At 43.9% G+C, this 19,217-nt stretch overlaps 2 protein-coding genes across 2 annotated transcripts in view; one reads left to right on the forward strand and one right to left on the reverse strand.

The window, feature by feature from the left end:
- Nucleotides 1-12,263, forward strand: part of coro1a (coronin, actin binding protein, 1A) — a 21,900-nt gene extending 9,637 nt beyond the window's left edge. The window contains exons 3-11 of the mRNA XM_072693549.1: nucleotides 3,991-4,113; nucleotides 4,522-4,651; nucleotides 7,496-7,677; nucleotides 8,834-8,953; nucleotides 10,376-10,480; nucleotides 10,596-10,741; nucleotides 10,862-10,919; nucleotides 11,595-11,798; nucleotides 11,914-12,263. Of these exons, the coding sequence (XP_072549650.1) occupies nucleotides 3,991-4,113; nucleotides 4,522-4,651; nucleotides 7,496-7,677; nucleotides 8,834-8,953; nucleotides 10,376-10,480; nucleotides 10,596-10,741; nucleotides 10,862-10,919; nucleotides 11,595-11,798; nucleotides 11,914-12,006 (1,161 nt within the window). The 3' untranslated portion in view covers nucleotides 12,007-12,263. The remainder of the gene's footprint in view (nucleotides 1-3,990; nucleotides 4,114-4,521; nucleotides 4,652-7,495; nucleotides 7,678-8,833; nucleotides 8,954-10,375; nucleotides 10,481-10,595; nucleotides 10,742-10,861; nucleotides 10,920-11,594; nucleotides 11,799-11,913) is intronic.
- A 3,209-nt stretch (nucleotides 12,264-15,472) lies between these two features.
- cldni (claudin i) lies at nucleotides 15,473-16,819 on the reverse strand. The gene is made up of 2 exons (XM_072693512.1): nucleotides 16,688-16,819; nucleotides 15,473-15,976 (listed from the first exon to the last, which is right to left on the reverse strand). Exons 1-2 carry the CDS (start codon nucleotides 16,817-16,819, stop codon nucleotides 15,473-15,475), a joined length of 636 nt encoding a protein of 211 aa, XP_072549613.1.
- Nucleotides 16,820-19,217: the final 2,398 nt, after the last annotated feature.

The raw sequence follows: 19,217 nt of genomic DNA on the forward strand, positions 1-19,217 counted from the left end.
GTGGTTTTGGCTCCTTGTTTCCGGTGTGTGTGTGTTTGAGAGTTTAAATTTGAAAAAGGCGCGACGGGGTGTGTTTTGCTGAATGTGTAGGTTTGAGGACGGGCTTTTGCGTCATCTCTCTCTCTCTCGTCTCTCTCTGAGCTGCTCTCGCGCCGCCACTCTTTTTGCCTTATTTGGACTGCTTCACTGTCAGCCGTCTGCACAGGATGTGGTGACAGTTTGCAGATTGAGTGAGTGAGGAGAGGGACAGCTGCCTGTTAGTGCGTCGTTAACACACACACACTCTCACACACACATTCTCACACACACATACACACACACAAGAACTTCATCACTGACTGCTGGCTGATAGTGATCAGTGCAGTCAGCGTTGTCTTTGTAATACATTGAGGCCCAGGCCTGTGGAGCTGAATTAGAGCTGTATGCAGAATTAGGGGGGGGGGGTGAATTGATCTGAAGGCAGCACATCAGCAGCATCACTGATAGTATAAGATTATAATAATCAATAAAGCAGGTCCTAAAATATCACAGGTTCTATTCCAATATACTGTTTTTAAATATGCTGCTGTTTGTATTGTTTTTAGTTTAGTTTATTAATAGTGTAGTTTGTGTGTTTCTAAGCTAATTAGTCTAATCAGTTTAAAATTTACTGAAACAGAATTTTAATAAGCACAGAATAGTTTCCTACTGAATAATGGTACTAGAATCATATTCAGATCACATATTCTTGGCCCTAATGCCCTAAAAAAGTATCATACTGTTATAAAACTTTTATTGCATACTTTATGAAGCATTTCTATTAGTCCATTTATCATGAAGTTATTTGTATTTTCTCATTAAGTCAGAAAGTGAAAAACAGCAATATATATATATAATTTTTTTTTTTACTTTTTATTGTATTTTATTTAGTTTTTTTATTGTGTTTATTTTATTTTGTTTATTTTATTTTGTTTATTGTGTTTTGTTTATTTTTATTTTCTTTTGTTTATTGTATTTTGCTTATTTTATTTATTTATTTTATTTTGTTTATCTTATTTTATTTTGTTTATCTTATTTTATTTTGTTTATTGTATTTATTTTTATTTTGTTTTATTTTATTTTAATCTAATTGTCCGCCTCAATTTTAGATTTAGTCAGTTACCCAACCCACTTGTTAGTTCTCTATCACATGTAATGCTCCCAACACTGGGAGAGTGAGGACTGGCACATGCCTCCTCCAACACATGTTCAACCAGCCACCGCTGCCGATGCAACGTAACCAGGCAACCAACATGCTTGGAGGAAAGTGCCGGGTACCCAGCTCTGATGCACTGCCTAGCAGACACCAGTGCCAGAGAGAGAGAAAGCCATCAACCCACCCAGAGAGAGAAAGGCTAATCGTGCTCTCTCCGGCTCTGGCTGCTGATGGCAAGCAGCATGACCCGGGATTCGAACCAGCGTGCATTTTTGCAATCTGGCAATCTGGCGAGTGAGATAATCTGACCATTAGAGATCAAATGAAACCATTGAATATTTCATTTTACTTCTTCTATAAACTTCCCATTTTGGAGATACAATCTTTATCTTATCTTAAATACAGACCTCATAATAGTGTGACCTCATTTCCCCCTTTATATCATACCATAATCATAAACACCAGCCATCATTCCAGAGAACACAGCTCCTCCACTGCTCCACAGCTCAGTGCTGGGGGGCTTTATACCCCTCTACTAGCCCACACCTGGCATTAGGCAGCATGGTGCCAATAGGGTCATGTTTCAGGTTCAGAGTCCTATTCTATTGGCAGTACTTCTCTACAGGGACTATACAAGCTGTATGAGGGTGTGTGTGTGTGTGTGCATTTGCACACAGTAGAAGGGGTGTCCACAAACATTTGGACATGTAGTGTATCTGCACCAGGGCAGTACTGGTGCCCTGCAGAAGATGCACAGATCAGAATCAAGCAAATTGAATCAGTTCTCTTTAAATGAGCGAGTCTGTGCTCGTTGGGCAGCGCTGGGTTTCCAAAGGCCTAAACTGATGATGGAGGCTGAAAAGGTCACCAGATATTTTTACGCTGCCCTCTTTCTTCCTTTTCCATACATGCTTCTGTTTACCGTTCACTTAAACCCTGTAATTCCTGCTCCTCTTAGTTATCTAATGTCTCTCACTCACTCACCCTCTCTCTCTCTGTCTCTCTCACTGTCTCTCTCACTGTCTCTGACTCGGTTCATCACTATCTCTCTCGACCCTCTCGTCATTTATTTGAGAATGAATGGCCGTTCTGTCATCTCCGACTCTGAATGCGCCCTCCTGAATGGAAGCCATTGTCCACCAATGAGCGCAGGAATTTTGCGTCAGGCCGCTGGCCGCTGAGGAAGTTCGCTGTGTGTGAAACGGCACGTTAGAGAGTGGACCACATCGGTTCGCTCGGTCAACAGATGCCGAGCATGAGAGGGTGGAAGAGGAGAGGATGAGTAACATACAAATCCACCTCCTGTACACCTCCTGTATGTTGCACTATCTGTCCAAATGTTTGTGGACACCCCTTGTAATGAACGCGTTCAGCGACTTTAAGCTCGTCTAGCCCCTGTGGAGAAGTACTGCCAGTAGAAGAAAAGGGCATGGGCTCTGAGTGGGTTTGTATATGTGTTGTTACTGGCACCCAGTGGGGCTTCCATTATGGGTCATATCATTACAGCCCACATTAATCTCACATGGGTCTCGTATAGGCCAAGTCAAACCCCTTCTGGTCCCATCACTGACCTGGGTTGGCATCCATCTGTAGGACCAACGGATTCCCCTATGGGATCCCAGTTGAGCTACCCATACAGGCCCCACGCATACATGTTAGCTGGGATGAACCTATTGGCACCATGCTGCCTAATGCCAGGCATAGGCTAAAGCCCCCCAGCAGCATTGAGCTGTGGAGCAGTGGAAGAGCTGCGTTCTCTGGAATGATGGATGGTGGAGCTCCATCCAGTAGTTTTGGGGAGTTGGGGAGGATGAGGTGGGACGATGATCATCATCCAAAATCCTGACCTTACTAACGACTAGCTCTTGTCACTGAATGCAATCAAATCCTCACAGCAATGCCTCTCCTCCAAACTCTAGTACAAAGCCTTCTTTCCTGTACAGTAGAGACAGTTACTCCAACAGAAGCAGGATTAATGAGCAGGTGTCTCAATACTTTTGGGAATCAGGGACAGGAATCCTTGGTGCTGCCCAGAGCTAGGCCTAATCCCTTAGTCTGGGGGCAGACCCTTGACGTTTAAACCTGACGTAGCCTGGCGGTGTAGTGGAGAGTGGTGTGGGCTCAGGTCAGAGCTCAGTTCACCCTCTCTCTCTCTCTCTCTCTCTCTCTCACACACACACACACAGTGCTGTGGGTGGGAACTGTCTGCTGTGTGCTGTCGTCTCTAACATGGTTAGTTTCTATTACAGCTAATTGGAGGCATAGCTGTAAAATTGAGATCAGCTGACAGAGTTCCTCTCATACGCTCTCTCTCTCTCTCTCTCTCTCTCTCTCTCTCTCGCTCTCTCTCTCGCTCTCTCTATCTCTCTCGCTCGCTCTCTCTCTCTCGCTCTCATTGATACTGTCAGTTCCCTCTAATATCAGTCTATTGTCATAATGATAGTTGCCATATTTCCTCTGACGGTTAATATAAACAGTGTGCGTGTGTGTGCTCCTCTGGTACGCCACCACAGCTAGTAACATCAAATCCTCACTGCAATGTTCCACCAAAATCTAGTAGAAAGCCTCCTTCTTCCCTGGACAGTAGAGACAGTTACTCCAACAAAAGCAGGATCAGCTCTTTTCCATTTTAGAAGTAACCAATGAACAAGCAAGTGTCCCAATACTTTTGTCCATATAATGTACCAACAATTATTCACTTACTGAGCTTTTGTTGTTGTTTCACACTCTGATCTACCAGTGATCTTCTGCAGCTCTACAAGCTGTTCCACAAACTCCCGCCCTGACCCTGAATCTGTCCCTGTCTCCCCCTGCAGACCGGCCGTATCGATATGTCCCAGCCCACCGTCTGCGGCCACACCGGACCTGTCCTGGACATCGAGTTTTGCCCACACAACGACAACATCATCGCCAGCGGCTCTGAAGACTGCAGTGTCATGGTGAGAGGCCCTAACCTTTGACCTTGCCTCATTATACATACAAACGTAACAGTCTGGCCCATTTCATTTGAACTTATGACCTCCTGAGTCTCTTAGAAAGCAGGCAGTTAGACAGTCGTGCCACTTTAGAACTGTGAAGCAGTGAAGGGAAGAACTGTGTTTGTATGTAGTGCAGTTTCACAGCTCTAGACCGGCCCTACGGTCTAACTGCTGCTCAGCAAGTGTGAGGAGGTCATAAGGTCAAATCCCAGCAAGTGCTTGGTCCTCAGTAACCTCTTTCACAGTATTTAAGCAGTTTAATCAATACCATAGTGGAGACATGAGAGATTCAGTGTGTGTCAGTGCTGCCCTTTCGCTGATGAGTGCTTGTCCTTGTGTATGTGTGTGTGTGTGTGTGTGTGTGTGTAGATCTGGGAGATTCCAGAAGGTGGTCTGACACAGCCCCTGAAGGAGCCAGTGGTGAAGCTGGATGGCCACTCCAAACGTGTGGGCATCCTCAGCTGGCACCCCACAGCGCACAACGTGCTAATGAGTGCAGGTAAACGCACACACACACACACACACACACACACACACAAAAGACTGTACATACAGTATTTAACCAGCTTTCAAGTACTGTGGCCAGGCATCCCTGAGAGCATAACTGTCCTCTCTCTCTGTGGGTGAGCAGAAAGGGGGAGACCCAACAACAATAACAACAACAACAATAATCATAATCATAATAATAATAACAATAATAATATTATAATTATTATTTATTATTATAGCATTTTGTTTCTAAGCACCTGTCAAATGTATCCAAGGTTCCTGTACCAAGAAAATAGAGTAATAATAATAATAGTAATATTGACCCTCTGGAGTCTGTGAACATGTCGACGCGCCAAATCCAATGTTTCTTAATATTTCTATGAATATCTTTGTGAGAATCTGTAGACTCCGCCCTTTCCATTGCATCTCATTGCCAGGTCGTACGTGACTCACATCCAGAGTTATGAGGCTGTGAGGACGGGTCGAGATACTCGTCTTCTGCCTCCCATCCTGTCTAACTGGTGGATTCATGCATCCGTCATCTGCCTCTCGTCTGTAATTGGTGGATTTATGTGTCCATCATCTGCCTCTCGTCTGTAATTGGTGGATTTGTGTGTCCGTCATCTGCCTCTCGTCTGTAATTGGTGGATTCATGCGTCCATCATCTGCCTCTCGTCTGTAATTGGTGGATTTGTGTGTCCGTCATCTGCCTCTCGTCTGTAATTGGTGGATTCATGTGTCCATCATCTGCCTCTCGTCTGTAATTGGTGGATTCATGCGTCCATCATCTGCCTCTCGTCTGTAATTGGTGGATTCATGCGTCCATCATCTGCCTCTCGTCTGTAATTGGTGGATTCATGCGTCCATCATCTGCCTCTCGTCTGTAATTGGTGGATTCATGCGTCCGTCATCTGCCTCTCGTCTGTAATTGGTGGATTCATGCGTCCCTCATCTGCCTCTCGTCTGTAATTGGTGGATTCATGCGTCCGTCATCTGCCTCTCGTCTGTAATTGGTGGATTTATGTGTCCATCATCTGCCTCTCGTCTGTAATTGGTGGATTTGTGCGTCGGTCATCTGCCTCTCGTCTGTAATTGGTGGATTTGTGCGTCGGTCATCTGCCTCTCGTCTGTAATTGGTGGATTCATGTGTCCGTCATCTGCCTCTCGTCTGTAATTGGTGGATTTGTGCGTCGGTCATCTGCCTCTCGTCTGTAATTGGTGGATTTGTGCGTCGGTCATCTGCCTCTCGTCTGTAATTGGTGGATTCATGTGTCCGTCATCTGCCTCTCGTCTGTAATTGGTGGATTCATGTGTCCGTCATCTGCCTCTCGTCTGTAATTGGTGGATTCATGTGTCCGTCATCTGCCTCTCGTCTGTAATTGGTGGATTCATGTGTCCGTCATCTGCCTCTCGTCTGTAATTGGTGGATTCATGTGTCCGTCATCTGCCTCTCGTCTGTAATTGGTGGAGTCTAAGCTTTTGTGTAAAACTGACCAGTGGACTCGTCTTCTGCCTCTCACTGTTTAAAAACTATTATTATATTTACACATTAATAATTAATTAAGCTTGATGAAGCCGTTTCAAGCTCCAGAACAATTCGGTCACATGGGTAGAGGAACAATTTTACAGGAAATATGAAGAATTTCTATAATCTTCTATAATAATAATTTCTATAATCTGACTTTTAGGGGCAGATTCTCTCTTCAGTGCTCTAGGCCACTTAGGGTCTCATTTCAGAGAGAGCTGAGATTGTTCTGAGCATTTGTGGATATTGTCTTATGCACGTGCCTTTAACCCTTTAACGCCCATGACTCCACCCATTACTTCAAGGCTTATGCCACACTAAGGTCTATTACTCAGTAACTACAGGGACGTCTGTACAAACTGTTAAGTAAAGCAAGTACTGTGCAGCTGGCATTACTCATTAGGCCAAATACACACACACACACACACACACACACACAGAAACACACATGTATTTATATTCACACCTCCACCCATGACTTCCTTCTCTTTGTGAGGGTGGTTAACTGCACATGTAGACATTATTATATATATATATATATATATATATATATATATATATATATATATACATACACACTATATACACACACTATATGTCCAAATGTCTGTGGACACCCCTTCTAGTGCATGCATTCATCTACTTTAAGTTGCACCCACACACACACACACACATACACACAGTTTTTCTAGTGTCTGTATAGAAGTACTGCCAATGGAATAGGACACCTCTGGAGCAGATAAACATCATGAACCTACTGGCACCGAGCTGCTGCCTAATGCCGGTGTGGGCTAGAGGGGTATAAAGCCCCCCAGCATTGAGCTGTGAAGCAGTGGGAGAGCTGTGTTCTCTGGAATGACGATTCTCTGTTCAGTACTTTTGGATGGGATGAGTTGGGGAGTTGGGGATGAGGTGGGGTGGTGATTGTCAATCAACATTCTGACCTCACTAATGCGCTTGAGTGCAATCAAATCCTCACAGCAATGCTCCACCAAAATCTAGCAGAAATCCTTCTTCGTTGGACAGTAGAGACAGATACTCCAACAAAAGCAGAATCAACTATTTTTAATACCTTTGATTTCCGAAGAAACAATGAATGAGCGGGTGTCCCAATACTTTTGTCCAAATAGTGTGTATATATATATATATTGATACCTGTCAGTGTTATCTCTAATTGCATATATATACACACACACACACACAGCCGCAAATACTCACATACGACAAAAGTACTAAAGTGTCACAAGTGAAATCAGCGCCATCTGCTGGTTGTTCATGAGAATTGCACATCACAGGATTTTCTCCCCTGCCTCCCCCTCATCTCTCCAGGCTGTGATAACGTGGTGATCCTGTGGAACGTAGCGAGAGGTGAGGCGGTGGTCAGGATCGACTCTGTGCACACTGACCTCATCTACAGCGCCTGCTGGAACAGAGACGGCTCACGGATCCTCACCTCCTGCAAGGACAAGAAACTGCGCGTACTGGACCCCCGCCAGGGCACCGTATTAGCCGTACGTCTTCTCCACCTCCTCCATCCTGCATCACGCTGGCTTCACCCCCTTTAGAAACAACATGTATCTGTCTGTCTGTCTACCTATCTATCTGTCTGTCTGTCTATCTTTCTGCCTGTCTATCTATCTATCTCTATCTATCTATCTGTCTGTCTGTCTGTCCATCTATCTACCTGTATGGCTATTTGTCTGCCTGTTTGTCTTTCTTTCTATCTGTCTGTATGTCTGCCTGTCTGTCTTCCTATATATCTGTCTGTCTGTCTGTTTGTTTATCTATCTATCTATCTATCTATCTATCTATCTATCTATCTATCTATCTATCTGTCTATCTGTCTGTCTGTCTGTCTGTCTGTCTGTCTATGAGCATGACTCTATTAGCAATTATACCACCTAATGCCAGGTGAGGGGTATAAAGCCCCCCAACATCCTGAACTCACTAACGCAGCTCTTGTCGGTGAATGCAATCAAATCCTCACAGCAATCCTCCTCCAACATCTAGTAGAAATCCTTCTTCTCTGGGCAGCAGTACAGACGGTTACCCCAACAGAAGCAGGATCACCGCTTTTGAATAATGCCCTTGATTTCAGAAGAAACAATGAACGAGCAGGTGTCCCAATACTTATGTCCGTATAGTGTATGTGTATTGCACCAGCACACTGACTCCACAGGACCACACCTGTGTTGTCTTGCCCAGTTTACAGAGATTAGGCTGTGGTTTTGGACTGGGAGGATCGTCTGTGTGTTTTCTTTCGTCTGTGGTCATTAGCCTAGCAGCTGTAGTTGTAGCAACTTGCTCTGTTTACATGTAAATTTAGCGTCAGTGCTGGTGCCTCGCCCTCAGATCGGCTGTTTGTTTGTTTGTATGGTTGGGGAAGTTCGGCAGGGGTTGCTATGAAACAAAAAAGGAAACAGGAAGATAAGAAAACTGCTAGCGGTGTTATTTACTGTACTCTAACCTCCTACACATGCTCATCATTACCCTCTGTCCATCACCTCGCCGTGTGTCTCTGTCCCCCTGCTGTGCTCATGTCCAGATCACGGCTTTTACTGCCTTGTAAACGAATAGTTCACTGGTCTACTGTATAACGTGTATTACTCTCTTATCATGTATGTCATGTGTGTATGCGTGTGTGTGTGTGTGTGTGTGGTGTTTCAGGAGAAGGAGAAGCCGCATGAAGGCTCCAGACCGGTTAGGGCCGTGTTTGTGTCCGAGGGGAAGATTCTGACCACTGGCTTCAGCAAAATGAGTGAGAGGCAGGTGGCGCTCTGGGATCCGGTGAGCATCTACTGACGGCAGATATGCAGATTTAACTGTACACTGCAGGTCAAAAGTTTGAGGACACTTTCAGATTAATTTGAAATTGCTTCTTAATACTGTCCCTAGTCCTAATACCATCTCTAATACTGCCTCTAATACTGCCATTAATAATGTCCCTAATACTGTCCCTAATACTCTTATTAATATTGTCCCTGATACTGTTATTAATACTGTCCCTAATACTGTCATTAATACTATTACTAAAACTGTCCTTAATACTGTTATTAATTCTGTCCTTAATAATGTCATTAATAATGTCCCTAATACTACTGTCATTAATACTGTCCCTAATACTCTTATTAATATTGTCCCTGATACTGTTATTAATACTGTGCCTAATACTGCCATTAATACTATTACTAAAACTGTCCCTAATACTGTTATTAATTCTGTCCTTAATAATGTTATTAATAATGTCCCTAATACTGTCATTAATACTGTCCCTAATACTGTCATTAATACTATTACTAAAACTGTCATTAATACTATTACTAAAACTGTCCCTAATACTGTTATTAATTCTGTCCTTAATAATGTCATTAATAATGTCCCTAATCCTGTCATTAATAATGTCCCTAATACTGTCATTAATAATGTCCTTAATACTCTTATTAATATTGTCCCTGATACTGTTATTAATACTGTCCCTAATACTGTTCCTAATACTGCCATTAATACTATTACTAAAACTGTCCCTAATACTGTTATTAATTCTGTCCTTAATAATGTCATTAATAATGTCCCTAATACTGTCATTAATACTGTCCCTAATACTGCCATTAATACTATTACTAAAACTGTCCCTAATACTGTTATTAATTCTGTCCTTAATGTCATTAATAATGTCCCTAATCCTGTCATTAATAATGTCCCTAATACTGTCATTAATAATGTCCCTAATACTGTCCCTAATACTCTTATTAATATTGTCCCTGATACTGTTATTAATTCTGTCCTTAATAATGTCATTAATACTGTCCCTAATACTGCTGCTAATAATGTCCCTAATACTGTCATTAATACTGTCCCTAATACTGCCATTAATACTATTACTAAAACTGTCCCTAATACTGTTATTAATTCTGTCCTTAATGTCATTAATAATGTCCCTAATCCTGTCATTAATAATGTCCCTAATACTGTCATTAATAATGTCCCTAATACTGTCCCTAATACTCTTATTAATATTGTCCCTGATACTGTTATTAATTCTGTCCTTAATAATGTCATTAATACTGTCCCTAATACTGCTGCTAATAATGTCCCTAATACTGTCATTAATACTGTCCCTAATACTGTCATTAATACTGTCCCTAATAATGTCATTAATACTGCCGCTAATACTCTTACTGTAATGTGTGTGTGTGTGTGTGTTTGCAGGATAGCTTTAATGAGCCGCTGACCCTGCAGGAGCTGGACACCAGCAGTGGAGTTCTGCTGCCCTTCTTCGACCCGGACACAGGTGTTGTTTACCTGTGCGGAAAGGTGAGTCCAGATTAGTTCAGTTAGACCCACTGGAATCATGTTTGTTTGGTGTCAGAGGTTTGATATTGGCTCTCTGCTGCTGTAAATATCTGTGTGTATCGGTGTGCGTTGTCAGGGCGACAGCAGCATTCGGTACTTTGAGGTGACGGACGAGGCTCCCTATGTCCACTATCTGTCCATGTACAGTAGCAAGGAGAGCCAGAAGGGGATGGGCTACATGCCCAAGAGAGGACTGGAGGTCAACAAGTGTGAGATCGCCAGGTAAACATCACAAGCACTCACACACACACTCACACACACTTGTAATGTATAATACACATATCATCTAAATTACACGTATGTCTGTGAATTCACTCCCATTCTGTTTTCCTCTGATTTCAGATTCTATAAACTTCATGAGAGGAAGTGTGAGCCAATTGTTATGACAGTGCCACGAAAGGTAAAGAGACCCGCAGTGAAGATCAACCACTAATCAGAACTACCACTCCCTGGCCACTTTATTAGAAACACCTACTATATGCTTCCACTCACTGGCCACTTTATTAGAAACACCTACTATATGCTTCCACTTACTGGCCACTTTATTAGAAACACCTACCTTGTGCTTCCACTCTCTGGCCACTTTATTAGAAACACCTACTATATGCTTCCACTCTCTGGCCACTTTATTAGAAACACCTACTATATGCTTCCACTTACTGGCCACTTTATTAGAAACACCTATCTTGTGCTTCCACTCACTGGACACTTTATTAGAAACCCCTACCTTGTGTTTCCACTCACTGGACACTTTATTAGAAACCCCTACCTTGTGCTTCCACTCACTGGCCACTTTATTAGAAACACCTACCTTGTGCTTCCACTCTCTGGCCACTTTATTAGAAACACCTACCTTGTGCTTTCACCCACTGGCCATTTTATTAGAAACACCTACTATGTGCTTCCACTCTCTGGCCACTTTATTAGAAACACCTACCACTGCTTCCACTCTCTGGCCACTTTATTAGAAACACCTACCTTGTGCTTCCACTCACTGGCCACTTTATTAGAAACACCTACCTTGTGCTGATTCTGCTGAGCGGGTGCTGATGCTGCTGTGTTGGGTGGGTTTCAGTCGGACCTGTTCCAGGAGGATCTGTACCCGGACACTATCGGGCCGGAGCCGTCGGTGGAGGCTGATGATTGGTTCGCTGGTAAAGAGGGGAAGCCCATCCTCATCTCCCTGAAGGACGGCTTTGTGGCCACCACCAAAAACAAAGAGTTTAAGGTCATCAAGAGCCTCATGTCCACCACGACGGCCTCCAGCGGCAACGGCGGGGTAGGGCCATAACACACATACACACTCACACACACACACACACACACACACACACACATACACACATACACAGACTTAGCCGTATAGTATAACCCGCTCTCTCTCTCTCTCTCAGGATATGCAGGCGCTGCAGAGTGAGGTGAAGGAGCTGAGGGAGTTGGTGGAGGAGCTGAGTAAACGAGTGAGCGAGCTGGAGAGCAAAAACTGAAGGCCAGGGCGCCGGACTCAACTGGAAATGTGAAAGAACCACACAAGTGTTGAAGGGTGGAGCAGAGAGGGAGGGTGGGGAAGAGCTGCCGTGTTTTATGAAGGGATAATGAGAACATCGCAGCTTTTTACAAACCAAATATTCGCTCTTCAGGGATCCGAGTTTATTTTCTACGAGTTTTTTATGATTTGTTTTTGCAAACTCATTTTAATATATGTCTAATAGAGCATTTCAATAAATGTCAGCAATATTTTAAACACTGTGATGTTGAGCTTCTGTCTTTAGTAGGTATTGTGATATACACTGAGGAGGCGGAGCTACAGTTTCTCATTAGGGTGAATATATATTAAAAAGGCTCTAAATGTAGGTATTGTGATATACACTGAGGAGGAGGAGCTACAGTCTGTCATTAGGGTGAATATATATTAATAACGCTCTAAATGTAGGTATTGTGATATACACTGAGGAGGAGGAGCTACAGTCTCTCATTAGGGTGAATATATATTAATAACGCTCTAAATGTAGGTATTGTGATATACACTGAGGAGGAGGAGCTACAGTCTCTCATTAGGGTGAATATATATTAATAACGCTCTAAATGTAGGTATTGTGATATACACTGAGGAGGAGGAGCTACAGTCTGTCATTAGGGTAAATATATATTAATAAGGCTCTAAAAGTAGGTATTGTGATATACACTGAGGAGGCGGAGCTACGGTCTCTCATTAGGGTGAATATATATTAATAACGCTCTAAAAGTAGGTATTGTGATATACACTGAGGAGGCGGAGCTACGGTCTGTCATTGGGATGAATATATATTAATAACGCTCTAAAAGTAGGTATTATGATATACACTGAGGAGGCGGAGCTACGGTCTGTCATTAGGGTGAATATATATTAAAAAGGCTCTAAATGTAGGTATTGTGATATACACTGAGGAGGCGGAGCTACGGTCTGTCATTAGGGTGAATATATATTAAAAAGGCTCTAAATGTAGGTATTGTGATATACACTGAGGAGGCGGAGCTACGGTCTGTCATTAGGGTGAATATATATTAAAAAGGCTCTAAATGTAGGTATTGTGATATACACTGAGGAGGCGGAGCTACGGTCTGTCATTAGGGTGAATATATATTAAAAAGGCTCTAAATGTAGGTATTGTGATATACACTGAGGAGGCGGAGCTACGGTCTGTCATTAGGGTGAATATATATTAAAAAGGCTCTAAATGTAGGTATTGTGATATACACTGAGGAGGCGGAGCTACGGTCTGTCATTAGGGTGAATATATATTAAAAAGGCTCTAAATGTAGGTATTGTGATATACACTGAGGCTCTGTTTGAGCTGATATAGTAGTGGAAGGACTGTGATTTTGAGGACGTGGGATGGAAGCGTATGAAGTCTGGTTAGCCAATCACATGCCACCTCACTTCACTCCAGAGAAAAACTGTGTTCAGACATTATCATCAACAATCTCAAAAACAACCATGAAGACACACATAATGAGAAATATCCATTTTTATTACAAATATAAAAAGATGCCAGTTCTTTTAACATATGAAAATATCGTGACCTTGTCCTGCTAGTAAATTCTCTCGGGATAATTATGAGTCAAAAGGGTTAATAATAGGTATTTGCTCTTAACTACCACTCTTACCTGAAATGCGTTTGACCTGAGCTTACCTTTGTACACAAAATCTCTGACCAGCTTCTGAGCTAACAGCTTGCAGCGTGCTAAATGACCACCTACACCCACCAGCCATAACATTAAAACCACCAGCCTAATATCGTGTTAGCCAAAACAGCTATGATTCATCAAGGCCTGGCCTTGCGTCCTGTTGCATAGGAGCACTTTTGGTAGGTCAGTACTGACCACTGCATACCAGGAACACCTGGTTCCAACACCTCCATCACCTTCAGGACCTGGCTGTTCACTTCCTTACTTGCTGCCTAATATATAAAAGCCTTTGACAGATTGGCTGATTGGCGTTTGGTCATTTAGCCGCTTTCGTTGGTGTTAGCTGCTGCTCAAATGGACAGAGTTACCCGCACCACCAACCACAAACAAGAGTCCAAACACACATTTGAAGCTTATATGATTATAGCATAGAGACAGCAGTACGCTGCCGTCCTGAGAAAACACCCCTTATCCAAAACACCATGTTTAAAGGTTCCCCTTAAGCCCTCTAGAGAGCACAAAGAGGAATCTACTACACAGCTAATCAGACTCAAGGATTTCTCACGACAGCAGCCATTCAAAAAAGTACAGAAGCTTTGAGAAACACTTAAACAGAGAATATAAACATGAGCTGAACAGATATTTACAGATCTTTACCCATTAAAAAGCGGTGGGGGTTTCATGGCTACTACACCTCCTAAACTTTCCTTTATCCAATATGGCCAAACGGTCACTCCTGGAGGCCTGTGTAGTGGTTTTCCTGCTCCAGCCCACCCAGGCCAACTCCAAAATGGCTTATTGTAATGTGCTGATTTGTTGGTGTCAGAGCAGTAAAACTCCAAGACTCCAGGACTAGGGTTGGGACCCCTCCAAAATTCCCTCTAAAATTCCTAAACTGGGGATGCCTGATCCAAATCTGCAGATTTTGCTGTTTTTAGCTTGGCTCACGTCAAGCTGCCCAGCCAACATGCTCATGTGGGGGCTCACATGGGTGGAGCGTGGGCTAGGTGGGATCCAGGTGGGTTCCAGGTGGGCATGAGTGGGTTTTGACCAGTGTTAAATAGTAAATGGGCCTTAATATCACATTGGTTCCATCTAGGCTGCAGTGTACAACCCAGATGGGGCCCATGTTTAACCCCTCCTGGTCCCCTCACTGACCCTGGTGAGCATCCCTATGTAGGGCCAAAGTGGAACTACTCATACAGGCCCCACATGGGCATGTTAGCTGGGTGACTGTGACGGGGTGGTAGTCTGCTTGTCACCGGGGTTGTTCCTATCAGTTATGGAGCAAAGCCCCACTACATTGCTGTGTAGCTGTTTGTATGAGGCCATATTAAAGTGTAAACCGTAAAGGCACACTATTGGACCTTTTTGGGGGGTTCATTTTTATGATTGGTTTGTTACCTGAACAGGTAGCATATGTTTCATCATTCAGATTGGATGTAAATGAATCATAATTTGCTGAAAAAATGATAATCAGTGCATCCCTAAAACATCCCTGACCTGACAATTCTGAATATGACTCCTCAGATTCATTCATTTGATTCGATTTGATTCAATCTGATTCAAAATTTGGTACCATTCAGTTTTTCTATTGTCCATATTCTATATATTATTGCATATATAGACAATAAAACAGTGCACGGAGCTTTCTTGGGCTTTCTATGACTATGATTCAGGCCAAAAAAATTAACCGGACCCTAAAAATATTGACTATAATCCATTCAATTTAATCGCCACTATTTTTACCCCCCTACATGCAAATAACCCCCCGAGACTGCCCCTCTACACATAATTTTTGCTGGGGGCGGAGGCACTGTTGCTGTAGTATTTGGCGGTTCCTCCAGAGCTCCCGGAGTGAGGCCGACTGAAGCAGCACAGCAGACCTCCGGCCAGCAGGAGGAGCACTCCTCCGGCCCAGCCGATGAAGATGCAGGGCCCCAGCTCCCTCCGGCTGCTGGGGTTGGACAGCGGGTTGTTGAAGTTGCGCACCACGTTGTGGGCGGTCCAGCTGACGGGGGTGATGAGGAGCAGGCCGGCCACGATCATGGACACTCCGGCCACCAGGCACACTTTGGGCTTGGCGTCTTCGTTCTCGATGCAGGTGGTGAAGTCGGCGCCGGCCAACAGCGCCAGCAAGGCGATCGAGGTCAGCATGCAGCAGATGATGGTCATGGCACGGGCAGCCTGGAGGTCAGAGCCCAGGATCAGCAGGGATTCGTAGGCCTTACACTGCTGCTGACCTGTGCTCTGCACCACACACTCCATCCACAGGCCCTCTTGCTGCACCTGAACACACATACACACACAACAGTCAGCAGGGTTATACGCATATGCGCATATATTATATTGACAAAAGTATTGGGACACCTGCCCATTCATTGCTTCTTCTAAACTCAAGGGCATTAAAAAGAGTGTATCCTGCTTTTGTTGGAGTTACTGTCTATAATGTCCAAGGAAGAAGGCTTTCTACTAGATTTCTGGAGGAGAACATTGCTGTGAGGGTTTGATTGCATTTAGCGACAAGAGCATTAGTGAGGTCACTAGACCAATACCAATAAATAGCCTTAATAGCCTAGATGACCATAATGTCATACATGTCAACGCACAACTTTCTAGGCCTAGTCCTGTATTTCACTGGGTAACAGAGCAGTGTCGGTTGTAGAGCAGCGCCACCTAGGGCAGTGGAGGGTTGAAAGGCAAAACCAGGATTACCAAGGTTAAAACTAGGCTACATGTCATGTGGTAGGCAATGAAATATGCACTAATGTTGCCCGGAAGTGAAGTTTGACCTGTGGTACATACAGTTTGTGCCCCCTGTTCCATGTGTTAGTGATACTCTTTATGTAAATACATTCATAAGCTAATATCGGAATGTTTCTAATATGTGAAATTCAGTGCCATCCTCTCAGGCCTTCCCACACTGCCACGTCTGTACTGCGGTATCTGCACACGTCTCACTTCTCCATATTTCCTGAGTGCACCTGCGTGTGTCCGTACCTGTGCAGTGATGATGTTCTGTCCGGTGAAGGATGACACCTTCCAGTTGGGCAGGACGCAGGTCACGATGCCGGCGATGAGGCCCAGAACCCCCAGCGCCACACACACGATCTGAATTCCTGAAGAACCCATCCTAACTGGGAGAGAACGGTACGGTTAGCATGATTCACATTCGAGCAGCCACTCTAATCACCAAATATATATATATATATATATATATATATATATATATATATAATATAATAATATAATTAAATATTACAACATTCATATAATACACATATATTATTTGTCATAATTTACGTGTATATTTATTTATTACTGCCAAGCTTTCAGTTTGAGTTTGTGTTTGGATGAGAAAAAATATAGAGGTTTATAATAAATATAAAGCTTATTGATCACACGCCTCTGAAGTCTGACTTTCTGCAGCTTTACAGAACTTCTAGACAACGACTCCTCATATTTTCCTCCATTAAGCTCATGTTGATGCTCAGTAGAGCACAGAGACGCTCCTTTAATAGAGCTGATATTACTGAAATGCTTCATTTTCAATGGGCAGATCTGCAGCTGAAACAGGAGCCTAGTGCAGCCCAACATTTTTAACATCAACATTTTAATAGAACATCCTCCTCATTATGGCTTTTAGAGAAATGGGTTTTTGGGAAGGGAGGGGGGGGGTAGTGCACTACAGACCCCTGTGGCGCGGCCTAAGCTTTCAGCCTTTGTTTTCCTTCCATTACTTTTACTTTTCTACTTGAAGTGGTTCTGAAACCAGTACTTTTACACTTTTACTGGAGTAAAAAGCTTCAGTTGATACTTCAGCTTCTATAGAAGTCTTTTAAACCCTCGTATCTCCACTCACTTCTACCTGAGGAATGAATGTCAATACTTTTACTCCTTTGTTGGTAACAAAAGAGTAAAAATAATGGGTTCACTAAACTAATGGGTTCACTAAACAGTAGTCTGTTTAGTGAACCCATTAGTTCTTTAATGAGTCTCGATACAGAGGCAAGAGTCAGGAATCTTAACCCGGATCTGCTGATTATATCTCAGGATTCAGCAGAAAATGGAAGCTGAGGTTGGGGCTGCATGGGTGCTGTTCTTACTCAGTACCAAGACAGCAACTGGAGGTTAGATGCCTTGAATAGGAGGCCCCTCAGCCCTTCAGCCCCTACTTCTCCTTTCCTGCTGGTCCAGGGGATCAAACGGGCAACCTTCTGGTCCTAGGCTTCAGGTCACTTAGGCCATGGCCAAAGGTCTTAGAGAGAACGTCAAGTATGGACCTGCTGACAGTGATGCTCAAGGCCTGAATTTTCTGAGTGTTTGGACAGGTTTTGGAGGTTTGGTGGACAAGGGCTCCCTCCCTGAGCTCTAGGCGTCTGTTTCAAAGCTTAAGGCTTGACTTGCACAACACTGCACACGAAATGGCTCCAGCGCGCCTGTTATCTCCCACAGCTTAGACTACAATCCCACAATTCCTTCCCCTCCCTTTCAGCAGGTCCATACAGGAATTTCATAGCTCTGAGACACGACCGGGTGAACAACAAAGTCTTCGGCTTCAGGCTCAAGTCCTGACAGGTTTCCCTCCATCTCCCTCCACCTGCTTCACCACACCCAGACTTATCCCGGCCCAATCTCACTTGCTGAGCTGCTCCACACACATCTCGGCGTTGTTTAGGTGAATTGGATCAGCGCTGTTTTTTTTAAGCTGGGGATGTTCTGAGGGAAACACCCGTTAACCCTTTTAATGGCTGGTTTTCCACATTGCGAGGGAATAATACGCCTCGGAGCGTAGAGCAATAATCTTGGGATTTTGAGAAGCCCGAAACTACGTACAGACAAATTGAGGGGTCTCTTTTTAACAGTGCTGCTCAGGCACTCGTCCTATTGTCCACTTATTAAACCGCCTACATAGCGTACTCAGTGAAGACCCTCTGGAGTGGTATCATCCCACCGAATTTCTCTTTTTTCTTCTTTAGATTGATTCAGAAAACACATACAAACACACACACTAGAGCACACACACGGATCCTTCCTCCGACACGCAGCAGCATGTACTGGTGAAGGCCTGGCCTGGGGAGGAGGACAGGTGGTGAGTGGGCTCAAAAACAAAATGACTAACAGTAATTACTGCTGTTTTTAGTCTCCAGCGATCTGTTCAGCAGCTCTGAGGGTGACTAACGGATAAAGCCGAGGCAAGTGCATGCGTTCGCCTCCCTTCTCCGCTGTTTGTCTGTATTTCCTCAGTCTTGCATCAGTGGACGAAGCGTCCACACAAACCGCAAGCCTGCTAGCTGATAAACCTCCGGCCGAATGCGTCCATCAGAGTGACTCAGAATCGGGCTGTGTTGAGAAGACATAGCACGTTTGGGAGGAATCTGATGAAACAGACCACCGCTCACAGCGAGAGCCTCGAGAAACGAGTAGTAAGGGTGCTGATTTCCGCTGCTGGAAACCCTTTGATTTTGACGCCATTGTGTAAAAACTTGAGTAACAACTTCAGTGTCAGTAATAAAGCTGTTCGTTGTGG

Source organism: Salminus brasiliensis, chromosome 12 (assembly GCF_030463535.1).
Source record: "Salminus brasiliensis chromosome 12, fSalBra1.hap2, whole genome shotgun sequence".
Taxonomy (NCBI): domain Eukaryota; kingdom Metazoa; phylum Chordata; class Actinopteri; order Characiformes; family Bryconidae; genus Salminus; species Salminus brasiliensis.

Excerpts from the sequence above, each read along its gene's own strand:
- cldni (XM_072693512.1), bottom strand. The coding sequence starts at position 16,819 with ATGGGTTCTTCAGGAATTCAGATCGTGTGTGTGGCGCTGGGGGTTCTG. Across the intron at positions 15,977-16,687 it reads AGAACATCATCACTGCACAG|GTGCAGCAAGAGGGCCTGTG; the intron begins GTACGGACACAC and ends ATGTGTGTTCAG.